The sequence below is a fragment of the Ranitomeya variabilis genome, chromosome 7 (genome assembly GCF_051348905.1).
Source record: "Ranitomeya variabilis isolate aRanVar5 chromosome 7, aRanVar5.hap1, whole genome shotgun sequence".
NCBI classification, from domain to species: Eukaryota; Metazoa; Chordata; class Amphibia; order Anura; family Dendrobatidae; genus Ranitomeya; species Ranitomeya variabilis.
The window spans coordinates 125479112-125506948 of NC_135238.1; the positions used below are offsets into that span (position 1 = coordinate 125479112).

Below are 27837 nucleotides of genomic sequence, written 5' to 3' on the forward strand. Positions count from 1 at the left end.
ACACCAAAATCATAGCGAATCAAAATGTATTAAATTGATTACTGATACGCTTCCAACAAGTTGGTAATAATATCAAAAATGTACCAATAATATTTATTCTCTTTTTATTGACATTTTCATAAACCTATAGCCCCAATAATATTTATTTGACCAGCAGATAATTAATTAAAAGCGCATAAAGCGTGTTAAATAGACATTACACCAAAATCATAGCGAATCAAAATGTATTAAATTGGTTACTGATACTCTTCCAACAAATTGATAATAATATCAAAAGTGTACCAACAATATTTATTCTCTTTTATTGACAACGGATATCGTAGTGACTGTGCCGTCTATTTGCACACAACCATTTTGAATCCATGTTTTGCTGACCTTAAACATTTTGTATAACAGCTGTGTTTCTCCTGATTTTTCTAGCGCGGCTCGCTGAGCGTTACCACTGCACTCATTTCTCTTTGCTGGTTCTGAATGTACACTATTCTCACCCATAGACAGTTTTCCTTTAAAAAATATGAATATTATTGAATATAATGTTTTACATATGTTACAGTATTTTATTTTTTCAGGTGTTGCTTTAATAATAATAATGATAATAATAAAAATATGAATATTATTGAATATAATGTTTTACATATGTTACAGTGTTTTATTTTACCTGGTGTTACTTTAATAATAATGATAATAATAATAAAAATATGAATATTATTGAATATAATGTTTTACCTATGTTACAGTATTTTATTTTTCCTGGTGTTACTTTAATAATAATGATAATAATAATAAAAATATGAATATTATTGAATATAATGTTTTACATATGTTACAGTATTTTATTTTTCCTGGTGTTACTTTAATAATAATGATAATAATAATAAAAATATGAATATTATTGAATATAATGTTTTACATATGTTACAGTGTTTTATTTTTCCTGGTGTTACTTTAATAATAATAATGATAATAATAATAAAAATATGAATATTATTGAATATAATGTTTTACATATGTTACAGTGTTTTATTTTTCCTGGTGTTACTTTAATAATAATAATGATAATAATAATAATAATCATACACCGCAAAATTGTGTCAATATTGGACTACTATGAAATTTTCCATAAAAATCTTCTTGGTTATCCCAAGACACGTAAGAAACAAATGCATGACTTTTAGCACCGCCACAGACACGTATATTATTCCATCTTTCTTTAATTCAACATTATTTTATCACATATTCATTTCACAGATGTCTGTGCCGTCTATTTGCACACAACCATTTTGAAACCATGTTTTGCTGACCTTAAACATTTTGTATAACAGATGTGTTTCTCCTCGCCGAGCGTTACCACTGCACTCATTTCTCTTTGCTGCCTCTGAATGTACACTATTCCCACCCATGGACAGTTTTCCTTTAAAAAATATGAGTATTATTGAATATAATGTTTTACATATGTTACAGTATTTTATTTTTATTAATAGTTACTTTTAACTATTCTTTTAGAGTGTCTAGTAGATTTATATTCTTTGTCTGATATATTTCTACACAAAGCTTCAAACTATTTTGTAATTTATAATGTATCACAGTAGTTTCATATGAAGTTACATCTTAGGCCCCCATTCAGACTATTGTAACATCTGTAGCTTAAAATAGAGCCAAATAGCTACTTTCAAATCCGGACATACACCATTGATTTTAATGGGGTCTAAGGGGGTTCTATCAAGGTTTCCACATAATAGTTATGGAAAGAATAATGCTACAGAATTGGCCGCTCCAGTTATAAAACAAAAATGATGAAAATTATCCATGATGATAATGTGAAAAAGGCTTATGCAGTGGGTTTATGGATCTCTACAATAAACACCATGTGTAGAAATTTGGTTCTAGAACTTGTTGGATTAGTGAATATAATAACGTTTGTCATATTTTATAACATGCAGCTAATGATTCTTGCTTTCAACTTGTATGTAACTGGATTAAAATAAAGAATAATGACCTAACTGATTTGGGCGATATTGTAAAACCATTTATTGTTTCTACTACTTGGCAATTGTTACATTCAGCTATTTTTATTTATTTATTTATTTATTTTTATTTTTATTTATTTATTTATTTATTTATTTTTCCACGGAATTTGTTAGTCATTACAATTATTTTTGCTCCCAAGATAGGTTTTTAGAGCCACCAAGCTACATAAATGTGCAGGCTCCTGAATATTACAATTACAAAACATTCAAAGTTTGTTTCTCCACTTTTTGCAGATAATAAATCTTAATTTCTTTATAATTTGACTTTTAGTTATAGTTTGTTTCAGTTCTTTGGCGTTCTATGTATACCGTAAATTTTGCTTCCTTTCAGTGAATAATATAAGACAAATTATTTTTATTCAGAAACATCTAACTTATGTATACTTTTAAAGCTTTGTTACATTTCTAGCCAGTCTACACCATGCTGTTTAACATAAATACATGCGGCCTTGTAGTGATTTAATATAGTACACCAAACATGATATGGTTTTTGGTTTCTCTGAACTGACGCAAACAAAACATATAAGGTAGTACGGCACAAGACGTGAGCGTACCCGCAGCTCACTGAGCATTACCACGGTACTCACTTCTCTTTGCTGCTTCTGAATGTACAGTATCCTCATCCATGGAGAGTTCTCCTTTAAAATATGGATATTATTGAATATAATGTTTTACTTATGTTACAGTATTTTATTTTCCTCTTGTTACTTTTGTTCATGTATTACTGGTCTCTTCTGCAGTTATGATTCGTACCTTTTCTATAAAAATATGGATAAATGAATTGTCCATTATAGAACCATTTTGAATCCATGTTTTGTATACCTTAAACATTTTGTATAACAGATGTGTTTCTCTTGATTTTTTATTTTTTTATTTTTTTATTTTTTTATTTTTTATTTTTTTTATTTATTTATTTTTTTCTTGGTTAAGGGCTCACTGATGTTTTAATAAACTTTGAATAAATAACTGTGCATACATAAGAAACCTTGCAATATATCTTTATAGAAATAATACTTCTGCACTCATGGCCACTTCTTCTCCACCTTTGCCTCCTGAACTCATCATTCACTGTGAAATAATGCAAAAATCCATCTTTGTGCTGATGGAGGCATCAACATTTTGCCATTATAAGTTTATGGCTTTGTAAAGAGAGATGAGAATTGTCGAAAGGAGCCTTCAGCAGCACGCGTGTGTTGTGTGTGTTTGTGTTTCTTGTGTGTGTTGCATGTGTTGTGTGTGTTCTGTATGTTGTGTGTGTATGTTTGTTGTGTGTGTTGTATGTGTTGTGTGTGTTTGTTGTGTGTGTGTTGCATGTGTTGTGTGTGTTCTGTATGTTGTGTGTGTGTGTATGTTTGTTGTTTGTGTTGTATGTGTTGTGTGTGTTCTGTATGTTCTGTGTGTTTGTTGTGCGTGTGTTCTGTGTGTTTGTTGTGCGTGTGTTCTGTGTGTTGTGTGTGTCTGCCTCCAGCTCCTTTCGACAATTCTCATCTCTCTTTACAGAGCCATAAACTTATAATGGCAAAATGTTGATGCCTCCATCAGCACAAAGATGGATTTTTGCATTATTTCACAGTGAATGATGAGTTCAGGAGGCAAAGGTGGAGTAGAAGTGGCCATGAGTGCAGAAGTATTATTTCTATAAAGATATATTGCAAGGTTTCTTATGTATGCACAGTTATTTATTCAAAGTTTATTAAAACATCAGTGAGCCCTTAACCAAGAAAAAAAAAAAAAATAAAATAAATAAAAAATAAAAAATAAAAAAATAAAAAAATAAAAAAATAAAAAATCAAGAGAAACACATCTGTTATACAAAATGTTTAAGGTCTACAAAACATGGATTCAAAATGGTTCTATAATGGACAATTCATTTATCCATATTTTTATAGAAAAGGTACGAATCACAACTGCAGAAGAGACCAGTAATACATGAACAAAAGTAACACCAGGAAAATAAAATACTGTAACATACGTAAAACATTATATTCAATAATATCCATATTTTAAAGGAGAACTCTCCATGGATGAGGATACTGTACATTCAGAAGCAGCAAAGAGAAGTGAGTACCGTGGTAATGCTCAGTGAGCTGCGGGTACGCTCACGTCTTGTGCCGTACTACCTTATATGTTTTGTTTGCGTCAGTTCAGAGAAACCAAAAACCATATCATGTTTGGTGTACTATATTAAATCACTACAAGGCCGCATGTATTTATGTTACACAGCATGGTGTAGACTGGCTAGAAATGTAACAAAGCTTTAAAAGTATACATAAGTTAGATGTTTTTGAATAAAAATAATTTGTCTTATATTATTCACTGAAAGGAAGCAAAATTTACGGTATACATAGAACGCCAAAGAACTGAAACAAACTATAACTAAAAGTCAAATTATAAAGAAATTAAGATTTATTATCTGCAAAAAGTGGAGAAACAAACTTTGAATGTTTTGTAATTGTAATATTCAGGAGCCTGCACATTTATGTAGCTTGGTGGCTCTAAAAACCTATCTTGGGAGCAAAAATAATTGTAATGACTAACAAATTCCGTGGAAAAATAAATAAATAAATAAATAAATAAAAATAAAAATAAATAAATAAAAATAGCTGAATGTAACAATTGCCAAGTAGTAGAAACAATAAATGGTTTTACAATATCGCCCAAATCAGTTAGGTCATTATTCTTTATTTTAATCCAGTTACATACAAGTTGAAAGCAAGAATCATTAGCTGCATGTTTTAAAATATGACAAACGTTATTATATTCACTAATCCAACAAGTTCTAGAACCAAATTTCTACACATGGTGTTTATTGTAGAGATCCATAAACCCACTGCATAAGCCTTTTTCACATTATCATCATGGATAATTTTCATCATTTTTGTTTTATAACTGGAGCGGCCAATTCTGTAGCATTATTCTTTCCATAACTATTATGTGGAAACCTTGATAGAACCCCCTTAGACCCCATTAAAATCAATGGTGTATGTCCGGATTTGAAAGTAGCTATTTGGCTCTATTTTAAGCTACAGATATTACAATAGTCTGAATGGGGGCCTAAGATGTAACTTCATATGAAACTACTGTGATACATTATAAATTACAAAATAGTTTGAAGCTTTGTGTAGAAATATATCAGACAAAGAATATAAATCTACTAGACACTCTAAAAGAATAGTTAAAAGTAACTATTAATAAAAATAAAATACTGTAACATATGTAAAACATTATATTCAATAATACTCATATTTTTTAAAGGAAAACTGTCCATGGGTGGGAATAGTGTACATTCAGAGGCAGCAAAGAGAAATGAGTGCAGTGGTAACGCTCGGCGAGGAGAAACACATCTGTTATACAAAATGTTTAAGGTCAGCAAAACATGGTTTCAAAATGGTTGTGTGCAAATAGACGGCACAGACATCTGTGAAATTAATATGTGATAAAATAATGTTGAATTAAAGAAAGATGGAATAATATACGTGTCTGTGGCGGTGCTAAAAGTCATGCATTTGTTTCTTACGTGTCTTGGGATAACCAAGAAGATTTTTATGGAAAATTTCATAGTAGTCCAATATTGACACAATTTTGCGGTGTATGATTATTATTATTATTATCATTATTATTATTAAAGTAACACCAGGAAAAATAAAACACTGTAACATATGTAAAACATTATATTCAATAATATTCATATTTTTATTATTATTATCATTATTATTATTAAAGTAACACCAGGAAAAATAAAATACTGTAACATATGTAAAACATTATATTCAATAATATTCATATTTTTATTATTATTATCATTATTATTAAAGTAACACCAGGAAAAATAAAATACTGTAACATATGTAAAACATTATATTCAATAATATTCATATTTTTATTATTATTATCATTATTATTAAAGTAACACCAGGTAAAATAAAACACTGTAACATATGTAAAACATTATATTCAATAATATTCATATTTTTATTATTATCATTATTATTATTAAAGCAACACCTGGAAAAATAAAATACTGTAACATATGTAAAACATTATATTCAATAATATTCGTATTTTTTAAAGGAAAACTGTCTATGGGTGAGAATAGTGTACATTCAGAACCAGCAAAGAGAAATGAGTGCAGTGGTAACGCTCAGCGAGCCGCGCTAGAAAAATCAGGAGAAACACAGCTGTTATACAAAATGTTTAAGGTCAGCAAAACATGGATTCAAAATGGTTGTGTGCAAATAGACGGCACAGTCACTACGATATCCGTTGTCAATAAAAGAGAATAAATATTGTTGGTACACTTTTGATATTATTATCAATTTGTTGGAAGAGTATCAGTAACCAATTTAATACATTTTGATTCGCTATGATTTTGGTGTAATGTCTATTTAACACGCTTTATGCGCTTTTAATTAATTATCTGCTGGTCAAATAAATATTATTGGGGCTATAGGTTTATGAAAATGTCAATAAAAAGAGAATAAATATTATTGGTACATTTTTGATATTATTACCAACTTGTTGGAAGCGTATCAGTAATCAATTTAATACATTTTGATTCGCTATGATTTTGGTGTAATGTCTATTTAACACGCTTTATGCGATTTTAATTAATTATCTGCTGGTCAAATAAATATTATTGGGACTATAGGCTTATGAAAATGTCAATAAAAAGAGAATAAATATTATTGGTACACTTTTGATATTATTATCAACTTGTTGGAAGCGTATCAGTAATCAATTTAATACATTTTGATTCGCTATGATTTTGGTGTATTGTCTATTTAACACGCTTTATGCGATTTTAATTAATTATCTGCTGGTCAAATAAATATTATTGGGACTATAGGCTTATGAAAATGTCAATAAAAAGAGAATAAATATTATTGGTACACTTTTGATATTATTATCAACTTGTTGTAAGCGTATCAGTAATCAATTTAATACATTTTGATTCGCTATGATTTTGGTGTATTGTCTATTTAACACGCTTTATGTGATTTTAATTAATTATCTGCTGGTCAAATAAATATTATTGGGACTATAGGCTTATGAAAATGTCAATAAAAAGAGAATAAATATTATTGGTACACTTTTGATATTATTATCAACTTGTTGGAAGAGTATCAGTAATCAATTTAATACATTTTATACTCACTATGATGTCTATTTAACACATTTTATCCGTTTTTAATTAACTATCTGCCGGCCAAATAAATATTATTGGGACTATAGGTTTATGAAAATGTCAGAAGCACATCTTATAGTGGATAAATGACTTGTAACAACATATTATTTTGTAAGAAGTTTCACATATTTGGTAAACACCTCTTAACACACACAACCTGACATCTAGTTAGTGATCAGTACAGATACATTTTAAGGCCGGTTTCACACGTCAGTGGCTCCGGTATGTGAGGTGACAGTTTCCTCACGTACCGGAGACACTGACACACGTAGACACATAAAAATCAATGCATCTGTTCAGATGTCATTGATTTTTTGCGGACCGTGTCTCCGTGTGCCAAACACGGAGACATGTCAGTGTTCGTGGGAGCGCACGTTTTACACGGACCCAATAGAGTCAATGGGTCCGCGTAAAACACGGACCTCACACGGACATTCTCCGTCTGGGGTCCGTGTGCGTGCAGGAGACAGCGCTACAGTAAGCGCTGTCCCCCCCACATGGTGCTGAAGCCGGTATTCATATCTTCCCTGTAGCAGCGTTTGCTGTAGAGAAAATATGAAGAATAGTGTTAAAAATAAAGATCCATGTGTCCGCCGCCCCCCCCACCCCCTGTGCGCCCCCCCGCTGGTCAGAAAATACTTACCCGCTCCCTCGCTCCTTCCTGGTCTGGCCGCACCTCCTACTGTATGCGGTCACGTGGGGCCGATCATTTACAATCATGAATAGTCGGCTCCGCCCCTATGGGAGGTGGAGCCACATATTCATGACTGTAAATGATCGGGCCCACGTGACCGCATGCAGGAGAAGCCGCGGCCAGACCAGGAAGCAGCGAGGGAGCGGGTAAGTATTTTCTGACCAGCGGGGGGGCGCACAGGGGGGGGGGGGTCGGCGGACACATGGATCTTTATTTTAAACACTATTCTTCATATTTTCTCTACAGCAAACGTTGCTGCAGGGAAGATATGAATCGCAGCTTCAGCACCATGCAGAGTGGGTACCACACGCTCCGTGTGGTACCCACTCGCCATACGGGCGGCACACGTGTGCCGCACGTATGGCCTCCGTGAGTTCCCAGGCACACGGACACGGATAACTCCGGTACCGATTTATTACGGTACCGGAATTATCTGGACGTGTGGGACAGCCCTAACAGCTGCTAGCTAGTGGAATGTTTGTATCTGCATCACAGAAACTCTTAGCAGCTGTTAGCAATTATAGTACTAGAATCCTTCAAGCTCACAGCAGAATAATGCTACAGAAACACAGCCTCATTCTCCCAGTGGGTTATCAAATAAGGCGACTCTTAATATAGCATATAAACAACTAATATAAAACATTTACTGGGATAATATTCACTGTATTAACAAATTAAACTATATCAAAAAGGGAGGGGGAGCAGGCACACAGCTGCTATCAGCAGGCAGGGAGGGGTAGGGTTACACACTTTGATACACTTTGATAGGGGCGTGTCCACCTGTCAAATTGAGTTTGATGAGTAATACCTCTGCTACACTACTTAACACATTTAAAAGTTTTGTTTACAAATAATAAGATATTTTGTACATTGAAAGTATCTAGACAATATTAAAGATACAATCATTGCAATTTGAATGAAGATTTCACACCTAAAATGGTGTTCTTCATAGAAAGGGGTTTTGTCACACACTGCTGCAGTTTGGGTTCCCGCACACACATCTGAATTTTTTTTACCACTTGCAAATATGACATTATTTTTTAAAAAGATTTTAATGTGTTTCTTTACATATAGTTTTTGTTTAATTTCTAACTAGCATTTTGCTGTTATTTTAAACGTCTATGAAGAAACTGATGGGGAAAAACACCACAAAAACTTTATATACAGAGCATGCAGATTTTGTAAAAGGAAAACTGACTTATAACGGCAACAAAATGGCACGAAGCATTATGTCCATGTAGTGCATTTCATTTTGCAGTAGAGACAATGTAAAGTTTATAAAGCAGCTCACCTCTCCCTCCAATAAAACACTATGCACGAAAAAAAAAAATTTTTCTCAGAGGAATCCCTGTGTGTGAAACTAGTCTAATAAATAATTAAAGTAATATGTCACACTTTATAAATGTCAAAGCCATGGATCTGTGCTTCTGTACAAGAGTTAATCTGTGACAGTAATAAGCTGAACTCTTCATTCTTTCTTTGACTGATGTTTAACTATTCAGACAGTGAGTTTAGTGGTTGAATTGTTTGTTGTCCGAATTAGGTTTTACAACTTATGTGCCCAACTTGGAATTTCTCTATAATTACCTGTGATGTACAATTTATATGTGAAACCAATACATCAGTTAATGCGTTATGGATGACTTTGCACATGTCTTTATGGGGTCATAAAGGAAAAAATATATATTTTGGTAATATTTAAGCACAATATTTGAAGATTGACTTAAATATGACCATAAAAGTATAAATTGATTATGGAAGAATATTTACTAGAAAGATATCACTCACTTCTGACATAGGCTCCTCAGAATATGTTGGCTTTTTATGAGTGTTTATTAGCCTGAAAATGTCACAAGGTTCATGCAAGAGCAAATTTATTTCCTTCAATTCGAGAGGTTGATCTTGGCCTTGTTACACAGAAGGACTTGTGGCAAGGGAATAAACATTTATATTCTTTAATCTAGCTATTCTTTAAAAGAGTAGAACACATAAAACAGTGTGTCAAGTACTCAAAGCTTTATTTATTGACATCCTATTTCCGGTTCACAGTTGTGTGATGAAAAGAAGGGCGATGGTGCATTTTATTTCTCTCTCCTCATAAACAGCACATTAAAAATAAATGAAGCCCTTTTTGACATTTAACTTTTACCCTCTTTCTTCTCATTGTGTAGTAAAAATGACATGACAACATAACTGTCCAGGTCATTGATACAAAAAATATTTACCCCCTCTAGGGGGTATATATATATATATATATATATATATATATATATATATATATATATATATATATATATATATATATATATATACACTCACCGGCCACTTTATTAGGTACACCTGTCCAACTTCTTGTTAACACTTAATTTCTAATCAGCCAATCACATGGCGGCAACTCAGTGCATTTAGGCATGTAGACATGGTCAAGACAATCTCCTGCAGTTCAAACCGAGCATCAGTATGGGGAAGAAAGGTGATTTGAGTGCCTTTGAACGTGGCATGGTTGTTGGTGCCAGAAGGGCTGGTCTGAGTATTTCAGAAACTGCTGATCTACTGGGATTTTCACGCACAACCATCTCTAGGGTTTACAGAGAATGGTCCGAAAAAGAAAAAAAATCCAGTGAGCGGCAGTTCTGTGGGCGGAAATGCCTTGTTGATGCCAGAGGTCAGAGGAGAATGGGCAGACTGGTTCGAGCTGATAGAAAGGCAACAGTGACTCAAATCGCCACCCGTTACAACCAAGGTAGGCCTAAGAGCATCTCTGAACGCACAGTGCGTCGAACTTTGAGGCAGATGGGCTACAGCAGCAGAAGACCACACCGGGTACCACTCCTTTCAGCTAAGAACAGGAAACTGAGGCTACAATTTGTACAAGCTCATCGAAATTGGACAGTAGAAGATTGGAAAAACGTTGCTTGGTCTGATGAGTCTCGATTTCTGCTGCGACATTTGGATGGTAGGGTCAGAATTTGGCGTAAACAACATGAAAGCATGGATCCATCCTGCCTTGTATGGAGCATCTTTGGGATGTGCAGCCGACAAATCTGTGGCAACTGTGTGATGCCATCATGTCAATATGGACCAAAATCTCTGAGGAATGCTTCCAGCACCTTGTTGAATCTATGCCACGAAGAATTGAGGCAGTTCTGAAGGCAAAAGGGGGTCCAACCCGTTACTAGCATGGTGTACCTAATAAAGTGGCCGGTGAGTGTATATATATATATATATATATATATATATATATATATGTATATATATGTAAAATATATATAAAGCTGAATGTGTGTGTATGTATGTGTGTGTGTATGTCCGGGATTGGCATCTGCACCGTCGCAGCTACAGCCACAAAATTATGCACAGTCACACGTCTGGACCCCGAGAGCGTCATAGGCTATGTTGTGAGGGGAAATTTTAACCCCGCGCGTTCCAATTCACCAAACAATTTTGCCCCTATCTACATAATGGGAAAAAAGTGAAAGGAAAAGTGTTGGAGGCGAATTGACAGCTGCCAGATGTGAACAAGGGGGACTTAAAGAATGACAGCGATGGCGCCAAAGAGTATATACTGTACAGTTGCTAAGGTGGGGCCCCGACATGGGATACTCACCACACACGGGGATATGAACACACACACAAAATGCGCCACACACTACCACGTGCTTGAACACATATACCACCCTCCGCACATATTTCACCACACAAACACCAACCTCGCCACATAAAAGTCGAAACACAAAAGTCGCCGCTCAAAATTCGCCACGCATAAAACTTGCCACATGCAAAACTAGGCTCACGCAAAACTCGCCACACGTGCAAAACTCACCTCATGGAAAACTCGCCACATGCAAAACTTGCACACGCGGAAAAATTGCCACATGCACAAAAGTTGCAACACATGCAAAAGTTGCCTCACACAAAACTTGCACATACTCAAAATGCACCACGCATAAAACTCGCCACGCGCAAAACTCGCCGTGCGCAAAACTTGCTGCACACAACTTGCTACACTAACCTGTCACATGCAACTCGACACACAAAAAGTTGCTACACGCATGTCGCCACACAAAACTCATCTCACAAAAGTCGCTACATGCATGTCGCCACACGCAACTCAACACACACAACTTGACACATGAAACTCGCCCTAAAACACACACAAGTCTGGTATCCTTCAAAAATAAAAATCTGATTAATAATCAGACAAGCTACAAGAGCAACAACTGTACCAAATAGGATATATGGCAGCTGTCAGTCACATGACCTTTCTATTATGTGTATGTGTGAGCTAATATACACTGCCAGGGGGGAGGGCTTCCTGTTGGCTAGGGATTTATCAGGCTGCCAATTTAGCTTACAAATACTGAGGTAAAAATACTGAGCAAATAACGTGTGAACGCGGTCTAATACAGGAGGAAATGACATACAGATATATACTATATACAGGAGGAGATGACACACAGGTATATACTATATACAGGGGAGATGACACACAGGTATATACTATATACAGGAGCTGACATACAGGTATATACTATATACAGGAGGAGATGACACAAACATATATACTATATACAGGGGAGATGACACACAGGTATATACTATATACAGGAGGAGATGACATACAGGTATATACTATATACAGGAGGAGATGACACACAGGTATATACTATATACAGGAGAGGTGACACACAGGTATATACTATATACAGGAGGAGATGACACACAGGTATATACTACATACAGGAGATGACACACACATATATACTATATACAGGGGAGATGACATACAGGTACATACTATATACAGGGGAGTTGACACACGGGTATATACTATATACAGGGGAGATTACACACAGGTATATACTATATACAGGGGAGATGACACACACATATATACTATATACAGGGGAGATGACACACGGGTATATCATATATACAGGGGAGATGACACACAGGTATATCCTACATACAGGGGAGATGACACACAGGTATATACTATATACAGGGGAGATGACACACAGGTATATACTATATAGTATATACAGAGGAGATGACACACAGGTATATACTATATACAGGAGAAGATGACATACAGGTACATACTATATACAGGGGAGATGACATACAGGTATATACTATATATAGGAGGAGATGACATACAGGTATATAGTATATACAGAAGAGATGCCATACAGGTATATCCTATATACAGGAGGAGATGACACATAGGTGTATATACAATATACAGGAGGAGATGACATACAGCAGGTATATAGTATTTACAGGGGAGATGACATACAGGTATATACTATATACAGGAGATGGCATACAGGTGTATACTATATATAAGGGAGATGACAAATATGTATATAGTGAGGGGAAAATGAGAGGTGTGAAGTGAAAATGAGGGGTGTGAGGTGAAAATGAAAAGGTGTGAGTGCAAATTGAGAGGAGTGAGGGAAAATAGTGGAGTGATCAGAAAATGACAGATGTGAGGTCAAAATGACAAGAGTTAGAGGGGAATGAGAGGAGTGAGGGGGAAAATAAGAGGAGTGAGGGGGAAAATGAGAGATGTGAGGGGGAAAATGAGACCACAGGTATTTACTATGCCCAGGCAACGCCGGGCTCTTCAGCTAGTATATATATATATATATATATATATATATATATATATATATATATATATATGTGTGTGTATGTATGTATATATATATATATATATATATATATATATATATATATTTCAGTGGGAACTAAATAAAGAGTGGAAAAGAGATAAAATAAAATAAAAAAATACCTTTTTTTCTGCAAGCCAAGCTAAACTTTTTATACTATTTTGGTTATATGTATTGATAGCTCTTTACTGCATTTTTTGAAAGAAATGCAGCAATTGAAAAGACACAATCTGATGTTTTGATTATGTATTTTTTCTTTTTGGTGCCCACAACGCTCCCGACACTTTAACCCGCTAAATACTGTGATTTATATAGTTTGCACATTTAGCAGGCATGCAGAGAAAGGGAATCCCCTTTGCCCTTTGATTGGTGCCCCTCAATTTCAATGTGGGGGCCCAAATGTTACCATGAATCTCCAGAGCTAGTAAACTTGCTACATCATGCTCAGATCATGGTGTAGCACGTTTGTATGTCAGCGCAGCGCTGACAGTTTATAAAGCATTGAAATGCTCCTGTTTTGCTATGCTTTTTAAAGGTACCGTCACATTAAGCGACGCTGCAGCGATAGCGACAGCGATGCCGATCGCTGCAGCGTCGCTGTTTGGTCGCTGGAGAGCTGTCACACAGACCGCTCTCCAGCGACCAACGATGCCGAGGTCCCCGGGTAACCAGGGTAAGCATCGGATTGCTAAGCGCAGGGCCGCGCTTAGTTACCCGATGTTTACCCTGGTTACCAGCGTAAAAGTTAAAAAAACAAACAGCACATACTCACCAGCGCGTCCCCCAGCCTCTGCTTCCTGACACTGACTGAGCTCCGGCCCTAACAGCACAGCGGTGACATCACCGCTGTGCTTTCACTTTCAGTTTAGGGCCGGCGCTCAGTAAGTGTCAGGAAGCAGAGGCTGGGGGACGCGCTGGTGAGTATGTGCTGTTTGTTTTTTTTAACTTTTACGCTGGTAACCAGGGTAAACATCGGGTTACTAAGCGCGGCCCTGCGCTTAGTAACCCGATGTTTACCCTGGTTACCAGTGTAAAATATCGCTGGTATCCTTGCTTTTGCTGTCAAACACGGCGATACACGGCGACCTAGCGACCAAATATAGTGCAGACCTTCTAGCAGCGACCAGCAATTTCACAGCGGGATCCAGATCGCTGCTGCGTGTCAAATACAGCGATATCGCTATCCAGGTCGCTGCAACGTCACGGATCGCTGGCGATATCGCCTAGTGTGACGGTACCTTAAGTGATCAGACTGCAAAAAGTGAAGGTCCATAGTGGGACAAAGTAAAAAAAAGTGAAAAAAAAGTGAAAAAATTGAAAAAATATATCTAAAAATAACAAAATAATAAAAAAATTAATGAAAATGTGCCCGTAAATAAATATTTTCATGAAAAAAAAGCAAAAAAGGTATATTTCGTATCACTGTGTCCTGAATGACCCAACCTATAGAACTGTCCTACTAGTTAACCCCTTTAGAGAATGCTTTAAAAATAATAAATAAAAAACTAGGCAAGAAACAATGCTTTTTCATCATACCGCTGAACAAAAAGAGGAATAAAATGCGATCAAAAATACGATGTAAATAAATGTGATATCTCTGAAAATATCATCTTGTCCCACAAAAAAAAAACAAGCCAAAGGTTATCACTCTCAAAATGAAGTGACACAAAAATAATTTTTTCTATAAAATAGTTTTTATAGTGTAAAAGCACCAAGACATTAAAAAAGTGATATAAATATGGTATCTCTGTAATCATACTGACCGGAAGAATGAAGCTCCCTTATCAATTTTACCACACGCGGAACGAAATAAAAAAAAAACAACAATTTCTGCAATGCTGGTTTTTGTTCATTCTGCCTCCCAAAAATCGGATTAGAAAATGATCAAAAAATGTTATGTTCCCAAAAATGGTACCAAAAAAATGTCAAATTGTCCAGCAAAAAGCAAGTGTTTCAAAGATCACAGTAAAGCTTGGCTCACATTTATCTTATTTTCTCTGCTGAGCACTGACACCATGTTATCCTTGCAAATCTCTGAAATACATGATTCAGACAGAAGCCCCGGCAGAAGATTACCTATTGAAAGATGGAGGCACTGCGGATGCTGTCTGATCTATGATCCGGCGGTGTCTGTCTTTATAGGCGTATTTAAAAGTGCCATCAGCCACAGTTTTATGCACCTCTGAAAAAATGACAACACTGAACAGAGGCCAGATGGAATACAGAGTAACTTTGCTGCCTCATTATTGTGATTGAATTCTTCTGAGGTTTCATCTAAATCACATCACTCAAAGACTTAGATGAAAACCCCAATGTAAGTGCTCAGCGTAGAGTGCAGGACAAACGTGATCCTTAAATTTATGTAAAATGTTCCTAACAAAATCAACTCAATATACAAAAAAAGCAAGTCCCCACTCAGGTCTGTCATCTGTTAACCGAAACATAGGGGGCTTTCACGTTACTGGTAGCGCCAAGGCTCTGGAAAAGTGAAATGGCTCCGCGCAATATATGGGCACTACAACATAGTAGTCACTACAGCATACTGGTCACTACAATGGCAGTTTGCAATTTTCACTCAGCAACAGACACTTCTGGAAAACACCCATGGAGTCAAAATCATCCCTACACCTCTTGATTAATTCTCACAGGGGTATAATTTTCAAAATGGGGTCACTTGAGGGGGGTATTCTGCTTTTCTAGCACTTAGGGGCTCTGTATATGGAGTCCCCATACTATTCTAGGAAAATCTGCTTTCCAGGAGGCAAATAGCGCTCAGTCCCTCCCGAGTCTCACCGTGTGGCTAAGTAGTACTGTACAGCCACATGTGGGGTATTTCTACATTCAGCAGCGATTGTGAGACAAATGTTGGTGTCATTTTTACCCATTTCTCAGAGTGAAAATGTATAATCTGGGGCTAAAACAAAATTTTGGTGGTAAAAATTTAATTTTTTTTTCACTGCCTAATGGTATAAAATTATGTGACACACCTGTGGTGTCAATACGATCACTGCACCCCTAGATTAATTCACTGAGAAGTGTAGTTTATAAAGTTGGGTCTCTTATGGGGTTTCTGCTGTTCTGGCACCTCAGGGCTTCTGCCAATGTGACATGGCCCCAGCAATCTAGTCCAGCAAAATCTGAACTCCAGTTCATCCCTTCTGAGCTTTGCACTGTGCCTTAAAAGTAATGTTTGAACACATATGGGGTATCAGAGGATTTAGGAGAAATTGCACAACGCATTTCAGTGTCCATTTTCTCATGTTATCCTTGTGAAAATAAAAAAAAATGTCTAAAATAATTTTTTGTAAAAATATAGTTAAATGTTCATTTTTTCCTTCCACATTTCATTAATTTCTGTGATGCACATGAAGGGTTAATAAACTTCTTGAATATACTTTTGAGTCCTGTGAAGAGTACAGTTTTTAAAATTGTGTCACTTTTGGGTATTTTCTGTCATGTAGACCCCTCAAAGTCACTTCAAATGTGATGTGCTCCCTAAAAAAATGGTTTTGTAAATTTTGCTGGAAAAATGAGAACTCGCTGGTCAAATTTTAACTCTTATAAGTTCCTAACAAAAAAAAAATTATATTTAAAAAATTGTGCTGATGTAAAGTAGATATGTGGGAATCGCTATTTATTAACTATATTGTATGACATATCTGTCTGATTTAAGGACATAATAATTAAAAATTTGAAAATTTCCAAATTTGTAACATTTTCTCCAAATTTCCATTTTTCCACAAATAAACGCAATTCATATCTCACAAATTTTACTACTATCATGAAATACAATATGTCAAGAAAAAAACAGTCTGACAATCAGTGAGATCCGTTGAAGTGTTCCAGAGTTATTACCTCATAAAGTGACACTGATCAAAATTGTAAAATTTGGCCTAGCCATGAAGGTGAAAATAGGTTAAGGGGTGAAGAGGTTAAATAATAGGTGAAGAAATAGCACATAAATTCTGCACCATCAAAAAATTCCCCAAAAATGCACTGTGGACACACGGACTTACCATCTGAAATGCTTATGGCCTCTAAAATCTCCCCCAGCAAACATGGAAAGATGGATCGGGCAGTTTCAAATTAATCAAACTTTTTGTTTTCCCAAAAATATAAGCCTCCTTTTAGTGTTGCTGTTAATATTATTATGCTTTGTTAGTAAAATAGTTTCTATATCTGTCTATTTTTATGTATTTTTCTGCATAATTGCTCTGCAATTCTATGGGGACGTTATGTGCACTATGATTTTGAATAGAGTTGTTATTGTGCTCACAGTAAATCCAGATAATTAACCTGAGCCTCAGATGGATAATAGATTTTTGTACTTTAGGCTGAAAGCGTTACATACGCCTAGCATCATACATAGAAATAAATTGGCATGATACACGAGAATCCACCCTAATAATCTAAATCGGCCATTCCTAATATAACCTAAAACCAACTACAAAGCTGACAATACAAACAGTAAATCTACACAATGTTGAATTTGAGCAATTTATGCCCCACAGCCAAAATAAACCGTAGTGGGTATGCATTGTGGTTGCTAATGTCAGTGGTTACACGCATGTGATGGCTTTCTGAGGAGAGTGCAACTCTACCACAAGTGTGTTATTTTGGTAGGTATGGCCAGGTACTTCAAGTATAAAGGCTCAAACAAACACAATATCTTGGAAAAACAAAGGCACAGACATGTTCAAGGTTAATTTTGTGTGTGTTGTTTTTTAGCTTAAGTGATGTTAAAAAAGGGAATTATTGATGAGAAATGTAATGCAATGGTTACATATAAAAAGATACAGCAGTGCATCTTCACATCTGTGGTAAAGGTTTTAGCCGGAGCCTTTGTTACAGAATTTGCTCACAATGCTAGAAAAAAAGTCTCTCATTATTCAGAGCTAATTTGTCTGGTAAAATGTTTGTCTCCATGATGGAAACCTGATGAACCCTGTTATAGTAAGTGAGTCAGAGCCACTAATATCTGCCGTGCAAGGGGTCCGACAATGCTAACATTTCACATTTTAGCTCCTATGACAGAGCAGAACAATGGAATTCAACAGGGTCTGAACAATAAATCATGTGGCAACACTCAGTGCCATGAAGCAATATCGCTCCTGAATTTGGTAGAGAAAAGCAGGCAGCACCTGACAAAGGCTCTTTTTGAGATGAAACTTTGCTGTGGTTTACATTGCCATTGAAGCCTGGTTTGATTTATGGAATCCTATTGGACTGTGGCCTGATCCTTTTGGATTTCTATACCAATGGTTGCTGGTTCACAGCCAAGGGATTTGTGACCACTGGAGTGGAAGCACTAGCAGTGTTAATTCTTTTAGTTATTAAATTTGATATGTACTCCAAAAAGAGGAAAATAATTACTTTCAAATCTCTTGAGTTTCAACAAAAATACTGTTCCATGTACATTCACATCTTCTAATATTGGAAAGGGGCAGAATACTTTTTAAGATAATTCAAGATGTTATCTTTTTCTATTTAACATTTTTTGCTAATATTTTGTGACTTCAAGGAGAACTCAAAAGCCGGTTCTCTACTGTGAGTATTGAAGTCTCTTATGACACTAACACTATTGGGCTTTGTCAATGAGTTAGGTGCATTGGTGATAACCATAATCTGCATAGCAGGCTGTCAAGACAGTAGATAATCAAAGTCCGTTTCTTCCATGTTTCTGGATGCTCCAGCCACTTTTCATAGCTAGATGTAAACACTTTTAAATTAAAAATACATTGTACCAGTGTCTATATTGTGGAAGCAATAAAAAAAATCAATTTCCTTATCAAGTCCATTATAGTAAGGAATGTACTGAACCCTAGCAAGTGTATTTTTGATCATCTATGTAATTAACATTTCAATGTAATTAAGCAAATTAAATTAACTGCATAATAATGTTTTTTGGGTGTTTAAAAATTTACAAAATCACAATACTAAATAATATATTTCCATACTTACCCATCATACCGAACCTTAACACATGCCCCTTTATTAAGAAGAAATCCCAGCAAACATATGGTCCAGAAAAAGTGTTTCATCCTTTCTCTTCAGGACTTGGATTGCTAAAGGCACCAAATCAGCTTGTTATGTGCAATGAATTCAGGTATAAATGTGTAACCTGGTTGACCCATGCCATAAAGATATCATCTTCATAATCTACACTATCTCTGTGCCAATTAGTTTTATGAGAGTGTCGTAAAACCTCTGCATTCCAACTTATAGGCTTTATCTTCAGTATCTATATCTACATCTGTAGATCTGTTACTTACTGAATGTCATATCTGCACAATAATAGATAACACATTTTCAGTTTTTGCTATTAATAAACTATCATTCTCTAGTTTTAGACATTGTTAGATTTGAACTGCTTCTAAATTTCACAGTAACACAGTCCGCAAACATGATATTTTGACCCTAAACTACAGCCACATAGAAAACTCACATGCAAACTCCCTAATACTGACAGCTGCATGATAAAGTCACCACCAATATATTTATTCAATACAGTAGCTCAAACTTATAACCCAAAATTCTGCCCACAATGTTATCAATAATGTACAAATTGCAGGTAATCAAAGATAGTCTGGATCTTGGCGTAAGATAGTTCAAGGTTCGCAGTGTCGCCTTAGGAGGAAGGCAAGTAGTCAGTGAGCAAAGCATTGTCCTGGCACCACATCGTCACAGAGTCCAGGGATTCCACATTACTTGCTTTACTATGTGTACACAGTCACAAAAAACAGTTACTAGTGTAAAGCTTACAGTTAATGTTCTAACCAAGTGTAATGGTAGTAGAAAGGATTTTTCACAAGTTTTAGCATGCTAAACTGGCACTATCATGGAATAGTGGCTGCAAAGCTGAGTGCAATGTAACTTCTACTTTTTAATTTACATCTCTATCAGCAGTGATATTAGCACATACATTTTAGGCTCACTTATCATTTATGATTAGCCCAAGTGGGCGTTAACATAATTTTTTTTATGGAGGTGTGAACTTTGTCTCCTGTAGGACATTGACCAAGCATAAGCAGACCACAACATACAGAGGAAAAACACATTTCCACAATAGGTTAGAATATGCCTTCTGCTGGAAGAGACATGTAATGACAGACAGTCTCCAATCTCACTGATCTTATTGCAGAGCTGTAGGTGATTGCAAAGTGTTTGGAGTTTAACTTAGATCAGTGTGATAACAAAAGCCTTTTAGCTTTCACTGCAGTCAGTGTGAGAGGAGGGGGACATATCAGACATGACAGCATGGTTAGATGAAAGCTCAATTCTGCTGTCTTGCCCCACTTGACACAATAACTGCTGTGAGATGAGAGCTAAAAGGTGTCTGTATTCACACTCATCTCTTCTGTTCTCCCCTTTATAATCACACACAGCTCTACAGTGAGACCATTGAGGAGATCAGTCAGGAGATCAGATTGCCTATCATTACACTCTATTCTATTTAATTTAATGTGACTGCTTTTGAGCTACATAGTCCACATTCAAACTACCTACCCACCTTTACTTTGTATAATTCAATTACTTTTTGATAACTCGGCCCCACCTTTAACTAATTTTTGCATTGTTATTGGAGCGCCCCCAGACGCGGGGCCGCGGGGTACTCGGTACCGGGCCTCTATGTCTCAGTTCTGGGGTTGTCACGGTGGCTAGACCCGGTCCGTGACCCTGCTAAGGGGCGTCCAATGAAAGATGTGATGATGGTGCGTGGTGCAGGTCGCAATGAATAACGAGGACACAGGGTTGCAGTCTCTTTACCTCTTTACTGAAGGCTTCAGGATCCTCAATCCAGAGCACTGCTAACAGGGCTGGCTGAGACCGGCCGGTCCGAAGGCACATCCAGAGTTTCCTTTGCAGGTGGAAATCAGTGCCTACCTTCTAGCGCCTGTGTGTTGTAGTACCTCCCTGCTGAGCACCACGGGATAGTCCTCACAACTGTTGTGTCTGTTTCTGATGTTCTTCTTTCTCACAACTCGTATCTATTCTGATGTTCTTCTCCGTCCCCCAGATGATATGGATAGGACGCACCCGTATGACGGGTAGGCCTGGAGTTCTTCCGGGACCCTAGCGTCGCCCCTCTCCCACAATTGCCCCCTATGTCTTCTTAGGTAATTTAGGTGAGACAGCCAACCTAAAATTAACTGTCCTGCCGCTGTTTGAAGTATTGCTTGGAGCCTAATACTTCCTCGGCGTTCCGGCTACGCGCCTCAGTAGGATGTTGCCTCGATCTTACGGCACGACTCCTACTGGCTTTATCTCCTTTTTGCTGCGATCTCGTTTCTCACTTCTCCACAGTAAACCTCGCTTCTTTTCCTTTCTTAGGATGCCACCGCATTAGAGTGCAGGCGCGGCTCCATAACGTTCTGTTCTGTTCGCTAGGCCACTGTCAGGATCCCACCCCTGACAGAGACCCCCCTGAATCTTCCCCCCGCAACACCCTCTGCCACAGGATGTTGCCTGGCTTCAACCCAGTCAGCTTCTGACTAACTTCCTATCCAGCCCCCAGTTTTACCAGATTGTGAGGAGTGGCCTAATACATAGAACCCTTTGCTTCCCCTGGTGGCCAGAATGTGAAGTGTAAAGTGTGACTGTGATACCTGGTCAGATGAACTCATTAAGTGCCATCAGACGTACCATCACTCCCCTTAGCGGCGGAGCGTCAGAACTACAACGACCAGGACTCTGGGGCGCTGCACTCCCTCCCGGTTAAATCCAGTACTCCCGGACTGGGAAGAAAACAATAATACATGTCAGCAAAAGACATACACATTTTGAAATGCAATGAACAAGTAATAATAACAGTGCTTCCCTTTATGGGAGGTGAGGACTCTTAAACGTTACAAACAAAACATGGTTAAATATTTTAAATAACATACTATAAATAACTTCTATTACTTAGCCAGGTATTCTACTAAGTGCAAATTCTGAACAATAATTTAACTTTTCCTTTAAGGGCGTATAAGCTGAACCCACTAAAGGCTTACTATAAAACTTCTAAAATATAAATTAACTTTTTTTTTTATTTTTCTTTTCTAAGTGCAACATTTTCTTTTTACTCTCTGATTTTTCATATGCAGGACCGCCTGTCTATCAGCCCAGGCCTACTGCCTCTTTTCTTAGTACAGGATCAATTAACCATCTCTCTATGGCTCTTAAGAGGACTCACTATCTAACCCCTATGGGTATACTTTCCTGTCCTCATTCTCTAGTAACATTATTAAACCATTCTCTATAACTAGCTAGCTAACTACATATTACTTCTAGGCAAAACATTATTACCATCTACTTTCTTTAAGGCAACATTATACTTTAAGTGCAACTAGTGAACGTTCCCTTTAAGAGGGAACCAAGTCTCTTTGAGGTAATGCAGACTCTCTCTATCTGCAAGTCCAGTTAAGGCAAGAGCTTCCATGCTGTACTCAGGAACAGTCTCTTCACAAAGCTCTCCTTCTTGTAAAATCAGTAAGGGGCATCTTTAAGTAGGAGCACACTATTTACAATACAGTTTGTGAACCATTCACCGTCCATGATTCGGCAGTCTTTGTAACATTGTGGAACAAAAGCAAAAAGGAAAACAAAAGCAAAAAATAAAAAGCAATGGGGATCCCGGGTAAACGAAGGGATCCCTTTAAGAATAACCCTGGTTGGGTATTAGCAGCAAAAAGCAGGGAAACAAACAGTTAACTATGTACAGTTTCAGAGCATTAGGATCTTACTCTGGTTCTGGCCGCCTCCACCGAGGCTTTACCTGACAGGTGGCCCTCTGTGGCCCAGGCAGGCTTGACTCCAAGTCTACTCCCAGTGCCAGGTACACTCCATGGGCTTGGGTCTTCTGCATGACCAGGCCGTGCGCCACGATGAGCGTCTGCGTGGGCTGGTGGATGATGCTGGCAGCGGCAGAGGCTGCTGCAGCCGCTTCGGTGGCAAGCTCCTCCCCCTCGGTTCTGGATACCGCCAGGACAGCTGTACAGCGCTGCATGTCCCGGGCCCACCAACTTCTGCCCTTGAGATGCCGGCGGTACCTCACCACATCTCCCGGCCTCAGGAGGGACTTGGCACCGTCTCCACACAGGCAGGGTTCCACCTCGTCCCGGGTGATGCGAACTCTCAGGGCCGCTCCAATTTCTTGGACGAAGCCTTTCCCCTCCTGGGGCTGGTAAATGATCACAACGCCCCATTTCGGCAAGGAGCCCTCCAGCAGCTCGCCTCGCGCTTCCCGCTCCACTTCCCGCTGGAACTCCGCGATCAGGTGGTTCTTATATTCTCCCCAAGGGAAGGGCCCGAGGTCGTGCCCCCCCAGTAATTTGGGGTCAGGCGGCGGGGTCACCGGGGCGCCAGTGATCGCAGTGGTAACCGAGTCAGGTGCGGAGGTCAGTCGCTCTCCCCGGGAGTCGCAGCTCTGTGTACCCTCACTTGAGGTAACTCATTCGGCGCCACTCCACTCTCCGGAGGGAGGCGTATGGGCTGGGGACCGTTCAGGCATGGGATGCCCCGTCGACAGCTCCCGTGGGTCGAAATCCTCCGAGGGCATGTCGGAGTAGTCCTCTGGTGACGGGGGTCGGTGCGGGGCAATCCTTTTCCACAGGCCTTCTCGGGTCTCCAATCCCACCTCATCTGAGTCATAGTTTTGATTCTTCGGTCTCCGCCCACCACAGAAGATCAGGAGGCGGGTCTCAGCTGCTGACGGACACGTCCTCAGGACACAGAAATATTCAGACTGGGCGGCCATTGTCTTTCGCACTCTCCAGCTCGTGTACGCCCACTTCACGCCCCTCTTCTTCTCCTGCGCTCCTCGTAGCGCTGTAATGGTGGCGGTTTTGGCGGGCATTTTTGGCGGCAAATAGAAACACACAGTCTTTGCAATAAATCACGGTTCAAGCACAATTCAGACACAGTTCCAAGGCACACATGACCTGATTCTTCAGGCTTAAGTAGATCCTGTTCGTGACGCCAAGTTGGAGCGCCCCCAGACGCGGGGCCGCGGGGTACTCGGTACCGGGCCTCTCTGTTGTGAATTCTGTTCTCGAACTCCCTCCTGTGGTCATGAATGGTACTTCGGCGAGTTCTGTCCATGGACTCCCTCTGGTGGCTGTGAGTGGAGCTGCTGGTTCTGAGGTTCCTTCCTCAGCTGACCTCATCTAGTCCTAGGCTGGCTGCTCTATTTAACTCCACTCAGATCGTTACTTGATGCCAGCTGTCAATGTCCTAGTACTGGTTCAGTTCTTTCTTGGATCTTTCAGATGACCTGTCTACTCCAGCAGAAGCTAAGTCCCTGCTAGCTTATTTGTTTACCACTGCTTTCTTGTCCAGATTGCTATCATGATTTTGCCTTGCTAGCTGGAAGCTCTGGGATGCAGAGTGGCACCTCCGCACCGTGAGTCGGTGCGGGGGTCTCTTTTGCACACTCTGTGTGGTTTTTTTGTAGTTTTTTGTGTTGACCGCAAAGATACCTTTTCTATCCTCAGTCTGTTTAGTTAAGTCTGGCCTCCTTTGCTGAAACCTGTTTCATTCCTGTGTTTGTGACTTCCATCTTAACTCACAGTCAATATGTGTGGGGGGCTGCCTTTTTCTTTGGGGAATTTCTCTGAGGCAAGGTAGGCTTTATTTTCTATCTTTAGGGGTAGTTAGCTCTTAGGCTGTGAAGAGGCGTCTATTTCTAGTGTGTTGTGATAGGATTAGGAGTTGCGGTCAGCAGAGCTCCCACTTCCCAGAGCTTGTCCTGTATTACTAGTTTGCTCATCAGGTCATTCCGGGTGCTCCTAACCACCAGGTCATCATAACAGTACAGCTGACCAGTAAAGTGTTAATGCATCTCAATAGAGGGATAAGAGAAGTTCTGAGACCTTTTTTTTTTTTTTCCTTCTGCAGCGTGTTTGATTTTTCTTTTCCCCTAAATCTCTGGGTGGTTCAGGACACAAGTGTAGATATGGACATTCAGGGTCTGTCCTCTTGTGTGGATCAACTCACTGCAAGGGTGCAAGGCATTCAAGATTATGTAGTTCAGAATCCGATGTTAGAACCCAGAATTCCAATTCCTGATTTGTTTTCTGGGGATAGATCTAAGTTCCTGAATTTCAAAAATAATTGTAGACTGTTTTTTGCTTTGAAACCCCGCTCCTCTGATTACCCCATTCAGCAAGTAAAAATCATTATTTCTTTGCTATGTGGTGACCCTCAAGACTGGGCATTTTCCCTTGCGCCAGGAGATCCTGCATTGCGTAATGTAATGTAGATGCGTTTTTTCTGGCGCTTTGATTGCTTTATGGTAGGCGTTAGAATGTCTATTTTTTCTATTTAAACTTAGAAACGTACCACTTTTGAGCATACTGACCTTGAGGAAGACGCTTGCAGCGTTGATACGCGTAGGTCTCTGTATCCACACAGCCTTTCTGATCGGATAGACCGGACATCATAGGGTTGCAGGGTATTCTCACCCCGGAAGGTTAGGTAAGAGCCCTTCCTTTGCTGAGGGGTTGGAGTGGGTATAAGGCACTAAGGCATTTTTGCCTATACATTTCCACTATTTGGGACTTCGTTTTTTGCTGCCCCCCCCCCCCCCTCTCTGCAAGTATTTATAGGTAGGAGATTAGGATTTGGTGGCTCTATTTTACCTGCCAATCATACTGGCACACAGGGTGATTGGTAATGCAACCTTTATGTATGGACTGGCGTACGTGATTTGTTTATATGCACTTGTACTATATCAAGCATTTGGCTGTTGTGTGATTTATAATTATTTTGTGATATTTATTTCATATTCATATGGACCCAGTACCCAACAACGATGGTGTGGGTTTTTAAATGTTTTTAAATTTTCTTGTGTGTACTGTTTCAAAATAAAGATTGTTTATATTTTTCTCAATACTGTTGTGGTGATCCCTATCTTTGTGCATACACGTTTTCTTGCTTGGTATACTGGATTGCTTTATGATGAACCAGATTCAGTGGATCAGGCAGAGAAAATCTTGCTGGCTTTGTGTCAGGGTCAGGATGAAGCGGAGGTATATTGTCAGAAGTTTAGAAAGTGGTCTGTGCTTACTCAGTGGAATGAGTGTGCCCTGGCGGCAATTTTCAGAAAGGGTCTTTCTGAAGCCCTTAAGGATGTTATGGTGGGATTCCCCACGCCTGCTGGTCTGAATGAGTCTATGTCCTTGGCCATTCAGATCGATCGACGCTTACGTGAGCGCAAGACTGTGCACCATTTGGCGGTATCTTCTGAGCAGAGGCCTGAGCCTATGCAATGTGATAGGACCTTGACCAGAGCTGAACGGCAAGAATACAGACGTCAGAATGGGCTGTGTTTTTACTGTGGTGACTCCACTCATGCTATCTCTGATTGTCCTAAGCGCACTAAGTGGTTCGCTAGGTTTGCCACCATTGGTACTATACAGCCAAAATTTCTTTTGTCCGTTACTCTGATTTGCTCTTTGTCGTCCTATTCTGTTATGGCATTTGTGGATTCAGGTGCTGCCCTGAATTTGATGGACTTGGAGTTTGCCAGGCGGTGTGGTTTTTTCTTGGAGCCCTTGCAGTATCCTATTCCATTGAGAGGAATTGATGCTACGCCTTTGGCCAAGAATAAGCCTCAGTACTGGACTCAATTGACCATGTGCATGGCTCCTGCACATCAGGAGGATATTCGCTTTTTAGTGTTGCATAATCTGCACGATGTGGTCGTTTTGGGTTTGCCATGGCTACAGGTCCATAATCCAGTATTGGATTGGAAATCAATGTCTGTATCCAGTTGGGGTTGTCAAGGGGTACATGGGGATGTCCCATTGTTGTCAATTTCGTCTTCCCATCCTTCTGAAGTCCCTGAGTTCTTGTCAGATTACCGGGATGTATTTGATGAGCCCAAATCCAGTGCATAGGGATTGCGATTGTGCTATTAATTTGATTCCTGGTAGTAAGTTTCGGAAGGGCTGACTGTTCAATTTATCTGTGCCAGAACACGCCGCTATGCGGAGTTATATAAAGGAGTCCTTGGAGAAAGGGCATATTCGCCCGTCGTCGTCACCATTGGGAGCAGGGTTCTTTTTTGTGGCCAAGGAGGATGGTTCTCTGAGACCTTGTATAGATTACCGCCTTCTCAATAAAATCACCGTCAAATTCCAGTACCCTTTGCCGCTACTGTCTGATTTGTTTGCTCGGATTAAGGGGGCTAGTTGGTTCACCAAGATAGATCTTCGAGGGGCGTATAATCTTGTGCGTATTAAACAGGGCGATGAATGGAAGACAGCATTTAAT

The 27837-nt window shown here is 38.6% G+C and overlaps 1 protein-coding gene across 1 annotated transcript in view; it reads right to left on the reverse strand.

The window, feature by feature from the left end:
- The window catches only part of LOC143786364 (carboxypeptidase O-like), a 220049-nt gene extending 200357 nt beyond the window's left edge, over positions 1-19692 (reverse strand). Inside the window, exon 1 of the mRNA XM_077275700.1 lies at positions 19543-19692. Coding sequence (XP_077131815.1) covers positions 19543-19622 — 80 coding nt within the window. The 5' untranslated portion in view covers positions 19623-19692. The remainder of the gene's footprint in view (positions 1-19542) is intronic.
- Positions 19693-27837: the final 8145 nt, after the last annotated feature.